Source organism: Channa argus, chromosome 20 (genome assembly GCF_033026475.1).
Source record: "Channa argus isolate prfri chromosome 20, Channa argus male v1.0, whole genome shotgun sequence".
Lineage (NCBI taxonomy): Eukaryota > Metazoa > Chordata > Actinopteri > Anabantiformes > Channidae > Channa > Channa argus.
This window is the reverse complement of record NC_090216.1, coordinates 3737705-3753154: the sequence shown is the minus strand read 5'-3', so window position 1 is coordinate 3753154 and position 15450 is coordinate 3737705. Positions and strand designations below refer to the sequence as shown.

At 41.9% G+C, this 15450-nt stretch overlaps 1 protein-coding gene across 4 annotated transcripts in view; it reads left to right on the top strand.

The window, feature by feature from the left end:
- The first annotated feature begins 2743 nt into the window (after window positions 1–2743).
- Window positions 2744–15450, top strand: part of etv4 (ETS variant transcription factor 4) — a 34335-nt gene continuing 21628 nt past the window's right edge. Inside the window, exons 1-4 of one of the 4 annotated variants that reach the window (XM_067487571.1) lie at window positions 2744–2762; window positions 8779–8869; window positions 9059–9106; window positions 14912–14965. In XM_067487571.1, coding sequence (XP_067343672.1) covers window positions 8815–8869; window positions 9059–9106; window positions 14912–14965 — 157 coding nt within the window. In that variant the 5' untranslated portion in view covers window positions 2744–2762; window positions 8779–8814. Of the gene's footprint in view, window positions 2763–7931; window positions 8176–8374; window positions 8565–8778; window positions 8870–9058; window positions 9107–13899; window positions 14041–14911; window positions 14966–15450 lie in introns of those variants that run through there. The other 3 variants (XM_067487568.1, XM_067487569.1, XM_067487572.1) reach the window with 3 other exon arrangements.

Genomic DNA, 15450 nt, shown 5'->3' with positions numbered 1-15450 from the left:
CGATCTTGAGTTATCAGGTCTCCCAGTACCGGATAAACCCAAACTAAACACAATCGCCCACTTTTTCAGGCCTCTAAAAAGGCTCCTGTGTTGTTTTGGTGGAAAGATCTGGAGGCATTGTTTACACCACAGAGTTTACAAGGATTGAGAGTCATTACAAGCAGGAATCTGACAAAATTAGACAAGCTCCCTTGTGAAAACAGTACAATGCAGGATTGCAAAACCATGAAACCCCAGCAGAAAATGCGGAGAAGAGCTTGGAAAAGCTAAAAAAAAAGAAAGAAGAAGAAGAAACTGTGCATTTTTGTTTTATTTTCAACTACTCAACACTGCATTTTCCATGATGGTGATAGCATAACAAACATCCTCATTATCAGCATGCCGAAGATCCCCGCCATCCAAATGCCCTGCCTTTGATTTGTTTTGGAGGCCATGTCCTGGGGCCAGCCCCACTGGTTTCCCCCTTGTATAGATAGTTAAATCAGCGGCATCACTCTAAATGACATAACATGGAGATTTTCTTCGTCCTCACAAATTAGCATGGAAATGAAGTGGAAAATGGGATATAAGTGGGAATGTGGGTGAAGAGGGGGCTGGTGACAACAATAGGAGGGTTAACACAGAACCAGCGCTATGTGGACACTGAACAAGCGAATGTGAGAGCGAGAGACATCAACAAGGCTCTTCTGTGTCTCATTAAAACCATCCTGCTTTTAGAGCAAAACAATGCCTCTCACAACCATCTTTGGTCTCGGTGATGTGCCTTTGGTGACTAATAGAGGACGAGTTGTACAGTGCGCATGTGTAAAAATAAATCACTGCAAATGTGTGTGTTTTAACATTGTCACTTCCATTTGAATAAAGGTTTTGATGCAATGGCACACACGGCATTTACGTTTGAATGCTGTCATACTATTTTATTTCTATATTACTTTCAACAAATCCCATACAAGAAACCAAATTCCCTAAACATGCAACAGAATTTAAAAAGTGACACGCTTAGTTTTGGCTTTTCATGGAATGTATTTCCAATAAAACCATTACAGACAATGTCAGCGTCGTTCTTTACCAACTTACTTTAGCTAAAAGAAAACAGCATGCTATGCGTTACATTTTATTTAAGTATATACCTCTGATGAAGAGAAGCTACATTTATGATCTGCAACGGAGTAAATATCCAGTTGCTAATAAACACGTTATATTTTCTCCTATTTCATGCTATTGGAGCTGGTGTTTTGCTATGTTTGTGTGTGGGAGGCAGAGTTTAGAGTCAGCCTTGTGTTTTCTCTGGCAGCTCAGCTGGGCCGGTGCAGCTGCATGGCAGCCACTTCTCTACAGGGCTGCCAGTCAAAAACACCCCTATAAATGCTATTGTGCTCACCTGATTGATCTTTCACAGGCCCGGAGCAGCCCAGACAGGCCGACTTTGGAGGGGCATGGCAAGGAATGGTCGGCGGGCAAACAAGCGAGCCAGTGTCTGCGGCCGAGGAGGTTGGGTTGCAGGTGGCTAGGAGGCACGCTTGGGTTGGCGCGCTAGCGCTCGTCAGATGCCAGCAGTGACATTTCCTGACTGTGGCTATACACAAGCAGGCATCTTAGCAACGGTACAGAGTCCTGGGGGAATGGAGAATAGACCATGGGGCAGATTTTACATCACACCCCAGCAAAGGAGGGGGAGGTGGTAAGGGGGCACATATGTGAACGCATGCATTAAACATGAAACACACACACACACACACACTTTCTCATAAACACACTAATAAAGATCTCTTTTTGTCTCTTTCGTCTCACACATGCAGGCACCTCCACTGAAGCTCCTCTGTGGCTGAGGGTGGGCGGGTCTCTGCCGAGGCGAACAAAGCCTGTCTGGGGTGCTGACTAAACACCGCTGCCAGGAATTCCACAGGGGTGGTACTTGGGTGGGAAATCACTGGACGTATCTCTGCGCTCTTCAGCCCAGCAGGCAGTGACAATCCCCTGCACCAGACCAGCCAGCACAACCCCGAGAGGTGTCAGTCAAAGTCCTGGAAGAATCTCGTGTCCACAGGCAACTTCAAGCTTTCATGCACAATATGATACATTCAGGTTTAGGTGCTCTCTCATATTGATGCATGTCAGTTCATGCAGCTCCACGAGCGCAGCATGATACACAGCAGAGCACTTTAACACCTTTCCGAAATCGGATGTTTGCAGGAAGGTTATCAGTTCAAATTTTACACCTTGACCTTGTAAGGAAGTGCTCTTTACGCTTTACAAGTCATGCAACAAACACTCTTGGCTCTATTTTGTCTGGAGTTATTTTCAGGTATGTATTGTTCGCTGAGGAAATAGTCTCTTGGATGTGAATCAGGCTCTTTGAGTTTAGCACAGGCAGGACACGAGACAGCCCTGGGGGGTCCAGATTTGGCAGCATGGCATTGTAAGGATGTGAGATAGTCAGGGAACATACATGGAGGTGAAATTATTTTTGGTCACTCTGGAAGAGAAACTGGAAAAGGGTTTGTCTCTGGGCACAAACACGCAAGCAAGTTACAAGGACACGCATCACACAAACACACACACACACACACACACACACACACACACACACACACACACACACACACACACACAAACAGAGGCTGCCCTGCGTTTTAAACGTTGAATGTTTGCATTAGGAATCATTTTGCAGTTGGCATGGCACGTGGGAGAAGCTGCTCTTTCACTGACGCTGATTCCACACTCCAAACAAAGCAGTCAGCCTGACGGCCTCCTGCCCGACAGTAAGTCCCGTTTGTTTTAATGGTCCTGTGAGGAACGTTCATAATGAGAACTAGTGTTGTCCGTGTACCGCATGCTCACGGTTCGGGATAACTGCCAGCTGTAGTTGTGTTTTCAAATATGACCACGATGAGATATAAAACGTTTTAAATGAAACGGACCACATGACTTTGTGTTGTTGAAAAGGGACCGTTCATAGTGACCAGCCCACAGCCTTTGCAGCGCAGCTCAGCTCCGCATCTTTCAGCTCGTTGTTTTGGTTTTTAGACCTGCACATGGTTCCATCTCACTGTTGCCATCAGCTTCAAGAGCCAGTGTGCAAGGGGTAAAAGCCTTATATTAAAATCTGCTACTTAAGTGAAAGAAAAACAAGTGATGGCAAATATAAAAGAGTATGATATTATTTTATATTATTTTATTCTAATCATGGATGTGATAATGTGTTCATCACGTTAATGTTGTTGGTAACGATGGAGCTTATTTTAATGGCTTTATTTAATGTTGATAATATGATGTGAATCCATTAATTACTCTTTAAATTACTTTGATTTGCACAATGGGGCTCAACAATGTCTGAGTTTACTATATTTTTCATTGTGAGTCTGAATCTGAAAAGTAACTAGTAACTACACAGTTATGTATAGTGGAGTGAAGTACAACTTTACCTCAGTGTCAAAGTATGAAGTAGTAAATAAGGGAAATACTTGAATGAAGTAGAAATACTTCAAAAACTGTGCGTAAGTACAATACATAAGTAAATGTACTTTAGTTTACATAACTGATTTTTAGTAGGAATCTACTTCAAAACACATAATCAGGTGTTTTGAAATAGACTGAGCCAGAATCCCTGAACAGTGCTGTCACAGTGCCAGCTGTGATTCTCAGAAGCTGCACATTTTACCAACTTAATCAGTTCATACCTAACCACTTATCCACTGCTAATAAAGTGGACATATCATGCATTTGTTCAAAAACACCCACTTGTGCATCGGGTGAAAACACCAGAAAGAAGGAAGAAAAATAAATAAACCTGCAATTGTTTTGTTTTGTTTTTTTGCAGAGAGGACTTTTTATGTGTTGGCACGCTTAAGCTGCTTTTGAAATTGCTTGGCAAAGCGGAGCAGTGCTTGTTATGGGAATCCATTACATTCCCGGTAAGGGTGCGCCGGCCGAACCGCTGCTGGGTGAAGATGGGCACGTTTATGAAAGAGGCTAAGAGACGATAAGCGTCAGCACAGTGGGGGGCAAAGTCACAAGCACAGACAGATTTGACAGAAAACATGGCTGTGATTGCAGAGTCTTAAAATCTGAATTTTGCTAAGTGTGGTATCAATAAATGAGTCATGGATGATTATGAGAAAATGGGCCCCTGGATACAGACAGGTTAAAGCCCCCCACCCCCCACCCCACCCCTGCTAAATAGGAACCCCAGACCTACTACATAAAAGTCTCTTTTATTATCAGTCAGTCTTTTTTCAACTATTTCCTGTACTTTTTTGTAACTTTTAAACAAGCTGTGGCTATTTTTTATATTTTTTGGTAATGCTGTTGTCTTATTGGGATTAATATGCATCTCTTTGTTTTTGTCTTATAAGTGAGCTCTGGGGCTTTCAAGCATGAGAGTCTATGGCCCAAGTACCGTCTGAACCCTTTTGGCCCTGGGGCCTGTGACCGACTGGTTCATTCAGTGATCCATCCATAGGTGGTGTCCAAACTGAGAGAGGCTTTGAAGTTACGGAGCATCTCTGAACTAAAAATATATTCGCTAAAAGTTTCAGCCTGTAGCTTTAACTCCCTACATTTTCAACTACAGCACCAAGGACACATAAGGTCAAATATACTGTAAACATATAGTAGAAGTAAATATACTTTTTATAGTTGAAATAACAAATATTTGTAATTACATTTAAAAATAATTTACATACTGTTTTACATTTGTTTTGGCTTTTTTATCAACTGCCCCCACTTCTAGCACTGATGGAGCTTGTGTGGTGGCACTAAAAGGACCAGAACAAATTTCAACATCACATAAATGTAAAAATAAATAAATCAAAGAATTTAACATTGTTTGCTGTTTTAGAAACGTTCATATGTTACACGCCGTATCAGCCCAGAGTTAAAAAAAAAACCATGATGCTTCCAGTAAGTCCCTGTGTGATGCGCTTGTTTTTTAATCAAAGATCTTCATTTGTTTATCAGTCACCATCAAACTTATCAGGAGCGAGGGAGGCGTAGGAGGGAGGAGAGAGGAAAGAGCTCGAGAGACGGGGGCGGACCCGGGGGGGTGGAGTGGGGGCGGGGGGGTGCTGTCGACGAGCCTTTCACACAACCCCTTCCCCCACAGACGCCTCGGCCTCTGACTCTCTGTCTTACTTCTCTCTGTGTCGTTTTTTTTTTTCTCTCATCCCGTCTCACTTCCTTATTCTGTCCTTCCATTCACTCATTCATTCTTTTTCTATGTAGCCTCGGTGTCCCTTTCTGTCTTTAAACCGTCTGTCTTCAAAGTGTTTCACTCCCTTTCTACGTCCATTTCGACACGTCTCACTTTGTCTCTCCATAACTAGAACAGCTGAAGCTATAATAACATTTCACCCATCCATCAAGCACAGCCAGCTTTGATCAATAAGCACTTTGAGTCCACTCCACAGCACTGCACTGAACTTAAAATGTCTCCCCTCTGTCTCTGTTAGTACTTATCTCTCTGCTGACAAAGCTATATTAAACTCAGAGGTAGATGACTATTGCAATAGATTTCACAATGCATTTGTTGTGTGTGTGTGCTGCAAATGAAATACATGAGAGGTGATCTATGTCCACTACCTATGTTCTGCAATTTCTCCTAAAGCCTCTAAAGATGCTGTAAATCTAGTGTCGGCTATAAAAACACGTCTGTATCAGCAAAGTGTAGGACCTTCAGTGAGTAGGTTTGTTTTTTTTTTTTTTTTTACATTTTAATATGTTAACCACGTGTGGATTAACAACACGCGCACCTCAAACGTCTGGTTTTGCATTGTACAAATTTTTTTTAAATTAATTAATTAATTAGATTTTACTAATGAAATACTAAGGAATGTAAATGTAGCAGAATTCTTCCGTCAGTTCATACATACAAAGAGTGTTGTCTTTGCAGAGTGAGGCCCGGTTGGGTGTACCTCCATCAGAGAGTTAGGTTTCTTTCTGTAACTGGTTGTTTTAGAGGATTTTGCACCATTTTGTAGTTCTTATCTCTTGGTACCACATGCTTCCCTCTTTGTGGGTTATGAAAATAGGCCCATCGTGAGCTTAAAAATGAATATCGAGCCGATGGTTTATGCAAAAGGTCACACTGTCATTCAAGTTTGTCTTCAGTGTAGAGATGTTTTTTTGCAAAGACTGTAAATTTAGCTTTAGGCTAAAAACTCGTGTCTGCATACTGAAAACTTCACCATAATGTTGTGCAGATGTTTTGAACGTGTGCTGTTTAACATGTTCAACATCTCAATGCAGCATGTTTGTGTGCTGACACCTACAAAACAAGAAGTAAAAGAGAAACCGTTGAAGGAACACAACACACTGTAATGTATCTTTCGGTTAATACCACACGGAAATGTTTCAGTAGTGATGTTGTGGACACATTTTTATTCACTGTGTCACCATCTGGAGGGCGATGAACCACGCTGGGCCAAACACTATACGCTTCGATGTACGTTGGCTTTCTTTGGGCCAGACCACTCTTTAGAGCAACTGCTTAGTGCTGGCTGTTCAACGCAGGGCTGATGTAATATTTACGGCCTGTTGTGCAGATCTAAATGTGCATCTAAATATCATTAAGCAGGAAATACCATGTACAGTATCACCTGATATGGAGATTGAATTTGATATCAGCAGAAGGGAGAGGAAGAAGACGAGGGTGCACATGTTTTTTTAAAACACTTACTGTCTGTCTCTACATTGAAACTACACTCAAATCCCACAGCAACTTTATTTCCTGTCTCCTGGCTGTTCACTCTTCTTTAAAGAAGAAAAACAAACTCCTTATGGCTTCAGTTAGGTAGTTTATTTTCAATAAGCAACATCGTATTCTGTTGGACAAAGCCTCACAGAGAACTTTAAATCCTGTGGGTTTCGTGTGGTGTAGACTTTAAAACCACAAGAATGTAAGAATGCATATTCCTGAGGTGATTTACGTCAGTTTCGATGCTCCATTTGATGGGCAGGACTCCTGCAGAGGTACTGCCACTTTTGCACGCTTGGCAGCATTCGCTGTTTGCTATAACTAAAGGTGTAGAGACATTAAATTAGGTAAACTAAGTGAAGGTCTCTGAGTTTGTCCGGACAGGAAAAGAAAAACATGTCAGAACTTTCGTGCCAGGGCAGGTTTTTATGAATGGAAGTTTTTTTTTTTTTTCTAACTTTCCCTCTCTGTTTTTGTGAATGAAAAACAACTGGAAAATCCAGTATAAAAGCCCGCAGTCTGCCGCGAGGTGATTGGCTGCAGCAACGCAAGCTCCACCCCCGGTTGCTAGGAGCCCGGCTAAGAGGCCGGTGATTGGCTGATAGAGGGAGCCGAGCCTTCATTCATAAGTCAGCGTATTCATTCGGACAAAGGCGAGAAATTCGAGCCATTGAAGAAGGAAATCCACCAATCACAAACCTCCTCTGCCCCGAGCTGGAAGTGCACGTCTCCCTCTTTTCCCCAAATCATGTCTGCTGCAGAAATGACAGCACAGCTGGAGCTATAAAGGAAAAAAAAGAGTCATAGCACTTCAATATAAACGTATTCAAAGTCACTCTCACTGCATGCGCTTTTTTTGTCTCTAAGTCGGGTTTGGTTTTGTTGCTGTGACTCAACTACAACTCAACATCTGTTTCCTTTCACAGTTTAAGCGCTGGACTGTTTCCTAAAGAAAGTGGAGCCTGGCAATCTGGGCAGACGTGGCAGAAAGCCCAAAAAACAGGCCATTAAATAACAGCCATAAGTCATAGCCCTCATGCTTTACGAGCCGCCTGCCGTTTCCAGATCAGAAAAGGCGAACACGCCAAATCCAACGGCTCCGCGCATCTGTATGTATAGTGTCACGTTTGCTGCACCTGAAACTTTCAGGTAACGCGACGTGCGCTCTGTTACGCACAGACGCATACGCGCACAGGGAGGAAGGAGGGGTGGGGGGGGGGGGGGAGAAAAAACAGATTTGTAAAGAGGACAGCAGCCCGCGGGGTAATCGCTCGCCATCACTCCCCCTCGGCTTTTTTTGTGAATGGAGCTCATTATGCATGCAGCCTCCACGCAGCTCCATTCACAAACAGCGCTCCCTCCTCTCTCCGCAGGCTGCGTGGATCTCCCTCAGCTCAGCCTAAATGACCACAAACGGTTAACGGATGGATTATAAAATGGATGGATATTTGGACCAGCAAGTGCCTTACACTTTAGCAAATGTACGTATGGACGAACTCTTTTTGAGTGATTTTTAACCGACTCGGCTACCGGACTTCATCCGTCTCGCGGCCGCACGAGTTCTGGTTGAAGCAGCTGTGTGTGTGTGTGTGTATGTATGTGCGTGCGTGTGTGCGCGACAGAAAACTCCTTCTCACTCCGCTAAAACTACCACTAAAATCTCCAGAAAGTAAAGCATAGAAAGTACTGCACTCAATGATGTTTGCCAGCGAGTTTCGTCTGCGGGATATTTTGGTTGAGCAGCGCGTCAGCGTTGTGCCTAATGGTCACTTTCTTCAGACGCAAACAGCGCGTTTGTTTTTCCAAGATTGACTCCACAACTGAGATATGTGTTGTTTTCTGAGGGGCTTGGTGACCATCGGTAGCTGCAGTAGGCTCCTCTTTGTAACCCATCATGATTAATAATATTACTAATATTATTACATGTGTCACTTTTTGGTTAATTTGTCACCACTTTAATGATTTTTCCCACGGCACAGTAATCGTAGAATTATCTGTTTTGCCATTAATGTGTTTACAAAAAAAAAAAAAAACCCACATGAGTCTGTTTCTCACTTCTCTGTTATCATATATGGGTTTTCCAGAAGTCGCAAGGAAATGGGCCCCTAAATAGACTGTTGATGGCAGCGAAAAGGAAATACATGGACACAGAATTACCCCCTCAGGAATCCGAAGGTAAAGTAGTGGAAGTTAGTATCTTTATATGGGGCATTTTTAATATTATGGTCTATGGACCCTGGTGTAAGTCTTACTTGTGGCATTCAAATGTCATGGGGAATGAAACACTTACTAAAGGGCTAAAAGCAAATAGCTTGCCTCGTGTGTGTGCAGTGTATTGATTATATATTTCTTCTTTCTCTTCAGACCTCTTCCAGGATTTAAACCAACTCCAAGAGACATGGCTCACAGAAGGTGAGACTTGCTCGTTGTCCTCGCTCATTAATTTGTGTGTTTTGTGTGTGGAAAGTGTGGCCTGGTGAACATGAAAAAAGTATTTCTGTGCTCCTAAACAAGTCCGTCTTGGGCATGAGAAGCATTTGTATCACCAAATCTATCTTTCCTATTAATGTGTGTTTATACATTATTGGCTTAGGTGCAAAAACGTTTCCTACTTGGTTTAGCTATTGTCATAGAGCCCAAACTTTTTCCTCCAACACACATGCCCATAAACCATGCAACACTGCAAAAAAGAAAGGAGGCAAGCATGAGCACAGACAGGACATTATTAACTTTAAGCATAGCCTATTTTGGCCATGTTGGCATGTAGTGGGCATGCCGGCCAGCAGCCAATGCAAACAAACAAGCTTTTGGCTTATGCCACTCACAGGCACACAGCAATGAAATGAGGCCCAGTCAAAGGCAATTGTCGGCTTCTAGATTTAATAAGGGCAATGATGATGTGAGTCCTAATAGAGTAATTATATGTTAAGAGAGGGAAAACAACACAAGCCATGAGTCATTATGCCTGTTGTTCTGTGCTGACCTGTCAGCTCAGCAGTGGTTGTACAGTGGGTCGAAATGTGTTTAAATCGGCAAGTCGAAATGAGAATTGCACCGTGAGGTGTGAATTTAGTTGTGCTCGGTTGCTTTGATGTGCTTTGAAGTGGAGATTTAAGGGGAAATGCCACTCGTTTTGTTTTTTTTTTTAACATTTATACTGTAACGTGAACCACATCGACACAGTGAATGCTGCTCAAAGTTTCCTCTCCTGCACCACGGGACTGAATGGTCATTGTCGTTACCTCTCCAATGTTTGAGCCTCACTGTACACAGAGATGTGTGTGTGCAGAGTTTGACACCAGAAGGCTGTTCACATTTCTCAGAGTCACTTATCCGTGTTAAAGTGCGCACGGATCAGCAACTAGTTTGTAAGCCAAGTGTGATCCAGTGTGCAACTGCAACATGTGGCAGACGTGTATTCTCTGCTATTCTCCTGTATGTAAATGGATTCTCGTGTTGTGCTGTGTTATTCCGACTAAGTTTGAACTTCACATGATTCCTCAGAAATTGCATAAGCAACGTTTTTTTAAAACAGTACAGTGACTCCTGACTTTGACTTTGAGTCATGTTTGACGGTGTACAGCTAATAAGCAAACTGTAGGGCAGTGAGGCAGTTGCAATCAGACATGATGCCGAAGCAGTTTTGTCTCCTTAAAGACCAGACAAACATTTAAATAGGGCCAACTCCCTGACTAGCTACTGTTTTGGGTAAACAGTAGCTGGTTAATGGAAGCTCGCTCACCTTTTCTCATGCAGTGTCATAAACCCGCAAGTTCACTTCACACCAGCGTCTCACGCAGACAAAGGCCAGAGCCAATAAAAACTGCAACAATGGGTGTCACTTCAAAGTTGGAGCCTATTTTCATTCACAGATTTATCTTTGGCTCACAGCCAAACACTTGTGTTTACCTACCTGTCGTGATATTGAGAAATCAGCCTCTAGTCTGAACAATTCACTCAACGCAACAGAAGTCACTGTAGTCTGAAGTTTTCATCTGAACTACTTTTTTCCAAAGAAATAGTCCTTACAAAAACTGATGACAGAGTTATCTAGAGCAGTTGCGTGCAGTGCCTTCTGGAAATACAGCAGAAATACAGCAGAAATAGATCTTTTTAGCTTTCATTGTATTCTAGTGGCAGCAGAAATTGCAGAACCATAGACAGTATCTAACATGCATGTAGTTGTTTTTTATAATCATATAAAGCAGCAGAGTAAAATAAGACATTAAATTATGTTGTGGTGGTTCAAATTGGGTGGTAGCTTATTGTTGAGTCACAGAAAGGGAAGACAACAAAAAAAAAAGAAAAAAGCAGAACAGAAAGATGGAAGGGAGGGCGACTTTATCAAAGTGTTATTTAACCCTAAGTACTGGCTTGTTTTCAGCTTCCCTGGCTAAGACCTCTCCTTTCCTGTTGTATTAATTAAAGACCGTATCATGACTGATTGCAGTTGTGAGGGATTCACCAAGACTGTAAAAGCTGGTTAGCTGGAGGGAGTTTTTTTTTTCTTTTTTCTTTTTTTTTTTTCAACCAAAGGAGAACGGAAGTAAGGCAGAAACAGAAAGGGTGAAGAGCTGAATGGCGAGAGTTCAGGAGCTTGTCACATCTTGTCTCATTTTGGCCTTTTAGGTTTATATGAGTGAGGCTGCTTAGCTCCTCCCAGGATCTCCCACTGAGAGAGAAAAAAAGTCATTCAAGGTGCCTGGAAGCGTTGCGGAGAACATGCGTCTGCGCTCGTATAAACACACTTTCCTTCTTGTGCTGACTTGCATCCCAAAGCCCCTGATGAGGCGTTCCTGGAAACAAATCAGATGCACATGCGAGCGCAGACACATACATGAAGGCTGCGATAACGTCTGATGCTCGTCATCTATGCTCCTGGTCTCCTGCATCTTTATGAGCTCCTGCATGTTGCATTTTGGACATGCTGAAATATGGGGGATGTGATTGATAAATATTGGCCCCTGCTCTGTTTTACACAGTAGTTTTATTTCTACCCCCTGAGGCTAAAGGATCAAAAAGTTAAAAGGCCATAATATTATTATGGTATAGTAAGCCACAGGATGCAGTGTTATATTAGAAACCGATGTCCTTTATCTGAACATCCACCAAAACGTCGACATCCAGTTTCCTCTGCACAGGAAGGAGCAGTGTGACAACTAGAAAGTGGATTTGAATTTCTTATTTCCTCTTTTTGTCCTCTGCTTTTGCTGCTCATTCTCTCTCTCTCTCTCTCTCTCTCTCTCTGTTTGAGTTTTGGTTTCTGTGCTGTGTATCATTTTCTGGTAACTGTAATAGCGGATGAAGTGAGAACGAGAAAAGAGGCCGTTGAGGTTGAATGCTGGGTCAGATTTTAGTTCTTGGGTGAGGTTACAATCAAAGACCTTGGTGCAGAGTCATGGTTGATTCTGCAAATGTCTGGATTTCTTTTAGGGGAACTTACAAGATAGATTTTGTTTTAAAAAAAGGGCCTTTTGTTTGCTTTCAGTGGGTGAATGGTGCTAAACTACCCGCCGTGTGGTGCCATTTTGTTTTGTAGCCCATTAGGACTCTGATTGGGTTCATGATATTTAATGATGGCCATCAACTTTTCCCTGACGGTTAGCTTGTACCATGACGCAATTGTGTCAAGCAAAGGAAGCAAAGGAAACATTTCTAAACTGCAAAAAAAAAAAAAAAAAAAAGTCATTGGAGCAGTGCCAGATTGAAAAGTTGTTAGCCTTGGTCCTGCTCTACGTTTAGGCCACATTAAATCCAGGGTAGCAAAAGAACTGCAAGGGAGCTCAAGCCTCAGTGTGCAAATTTGACCTCCTCAACCCTGGGAGGGTGTTGGCAGTCAAATGATTTGGGCTTTTCTAAGCTGTTTGTGTGACTCAAAGTCTAAAGCTCCAAAGGACAATTGTGAATGGGCTTGGATTCCTATTAAAAAAAAAGCCATACAATAGTGTCTGTCTAACTCGCTGCACCTGGGCTTGGCATCACTGACTCTGCTTTTTCAGTTCGATCCTAGATGAATTTCATTATGAGAGAGTGCCTAATCAGGGCCACTGAAATTCTACACCACTGCAAGTAATTATAGATGAGATCAACATATCAGAAATACACACTGTGTCACTGTATTGGGTCTGTGTTTATAAGTCACTGGAAGCTGGCTGGATCTGTTTCCTGAGACATACATTCAGTACCACCGCCTTTTAGCCAGTATGATGTAGGTTCATATGTGGAGTATTTCTTCTCCTTACATACAAATCTGTCAAATCACCGCTTTTCACAGCTGCACAAAATTCATTATTGGCCTACTGATAGTGACAGGAAGTGGTAAGAATTGCTTTGACCTTCTCTTGCTCTGGTTCTACCCCCCCCCCCCCCCCCCCTTGCAACTTTAATCATAACTCATAGACAAAGTAGATGATATCCAACGTTTAAAATTGTTAGAGTTTAGTGACAGTGTTGCTTGTCCGTCCCACCGTCCTACAATGGAAATACTACCTGGTTAGCACATAGTGACATTGGGGGGAGAAGTACTCAGGTCTTTTACTGCCGTAAGTAAATGCACCAATATTTCAACAATACCCAAATAAAGGTTTTGTTTTGCATTCAAAATGTTTAAGTACTAAAAGTAGCTTACTTACTATGTGGAATGTCCAGTTTTATACATAATATAAATTTATATTGTTATTATTGATGCATTGATGTGTTCCTCTTTAATACTTTATCTGGTAAAGTTATTTTGGTTACTTTTATATCGTCTGCTGATGGTTAGCTTCTGATTAACCTCTGGGACCACTAAGATCTTTTTGTTATCTATTGTATTTTATGTTATTAATATAAACGTAACCAAAGGTTACAAAGTAGTGATATAAAAATGTAGCTTGTGGAGCTTTGGGTACAGTTTTTCCCTCTGAAACATGGGGTAGTAGTGGATTGAGTATTATAACAAGGAGGTGATCTAGCATGGTTATTCAAGTCGAACAAAAGTCTACTGTAAATAGTCTTCGGACTTAACTCGGTGGTCCCTAATGGATTATAGCCTTGACTCGGGGTAATGTCTGAGTAAGCGGTGGCAAGGCAGGAAGGCAGGAATAAAGTTTTGGTTTTTACAACGCTCTCTGGTTCTTTAACGCATCAAAATGTGCGTCTGACAAGTGACGTGTGACGTGTAATGTACGTAACAAGACGTCGTGGCGGGACATATTGTCTGGCATTGTAGCCTTCGGATACAGGGCTTTCAAAGGCGTTGGTGCTGCTCAAAAACGGCCCAATTTAAGAGGAAATGTGTAAAAGATGGAAGACACCGGGTCGTCAAAGTCCGGCTGTACAAGACACGTGAAATCTCACCCAGACAGGTCAGCGGTCCAGTCATCCTCCAGTTAGCATAACATTAGCATTAACGTCGTGTGATGTCAGGTGTGCTGGCTCGTGCTAGTCACGCTGTGATTCGGCACGTGAAGAAAACAAAACCCCCAGAAGGAGTTTTTCAAACTAGTCTGTATGTAACGAGAGTTTAACAAAAGCACTCAACATTATTCGTGACAAATGTGGGCTTTATCTACGTTTGCCCCCCCAGACCCCATTGGACCTGGTCTCAAACCACTGGTCTGGGTTTTATCGGCAGGGACACTGCAACCCCACCTCACAAAGATTTCATATTTGTCATGTGGGAAACTTGTGTAAAACCAACATTGAAAAGCATAAGAGAGGTTTTTCAGCTAGACCTGGTCAGTTAAGTGACCTCTGTCAAAGTCAGTCTTTTTTTTTCTTTCATGGATGTAAGAGATTTCACAAAGTTAGAGGTGGGATTTATATAGAATTAAACCTTTAACAAAGGCACAAGGTCAATTTCTTCATTTATGTTTCTCTTGTGTTTAATTTAAACACTACCCACTTACATTTTGTGACCCATGTCTGGCCTTGAACAAATTGATAGATATGATGATGATTTACATTAGTTGCTGTTTTTCATTGGTTAAAATTAGAGGTTGATAACACAGAGAAATGGTAAATCTAAGCCTGGAAGGTTGCGTATTGATGTGTGGACGAGAAAAGTGCTGACGTTCCGCAAAATTCATAAAAGTCGAAAGTGGCTTGAATTAGGTTTTTCCTTGCAGAGTCATTTTAAGAGAAAATCAAAAAAGTTGTATTTGGTTCATAAGTACAATAATGTTAAAATTCTGTTTTTATTTGAACTTTATTTCTTTTGTGTGTCTCTAATTACAGCTCAGGTTCCTGACAGCGATGAGCAATTTGTTCCTGATTTCCATTCTGAGAACTGTGAGTACATTCAGTGTGTGTGCGTGTGTGTGTGTGTGTGTGTGTGTGTGTGTGTGTGTGTGTTTTATGTATGTGTGTAAATGTACCAAAATGAACGATCAGGTTTTTACAACCGTACAGTCCCTGGGTAAGAAGTTGTTACTTCTTAATTTTTTCTTTGCAGTATTGAATTGTGGTGATATTATTTCTCTACAAAACAATATTAAAAATATTAATGCATATCAATGCAAGTATTAACCCCCAGGTCAGTATTTATTAGATGCACCGGAAATTAGACTTTGGGCCTTTGTGAATAGGTCTTAATCAATAGGCCCTGCAGTTTTTTACAATTCGTCTTTGCAAAAGTTCTGTCAGGTTTTATGGGAATCATAAGTCATGACAACTATCACAAATTCATAATTTAATTTACGTCTGGACTGACTCGACAACTCCAGTACAATAAACTGTTTCAGTGTAGCTTTGTCTATACCCTTGGGGTCACTGTC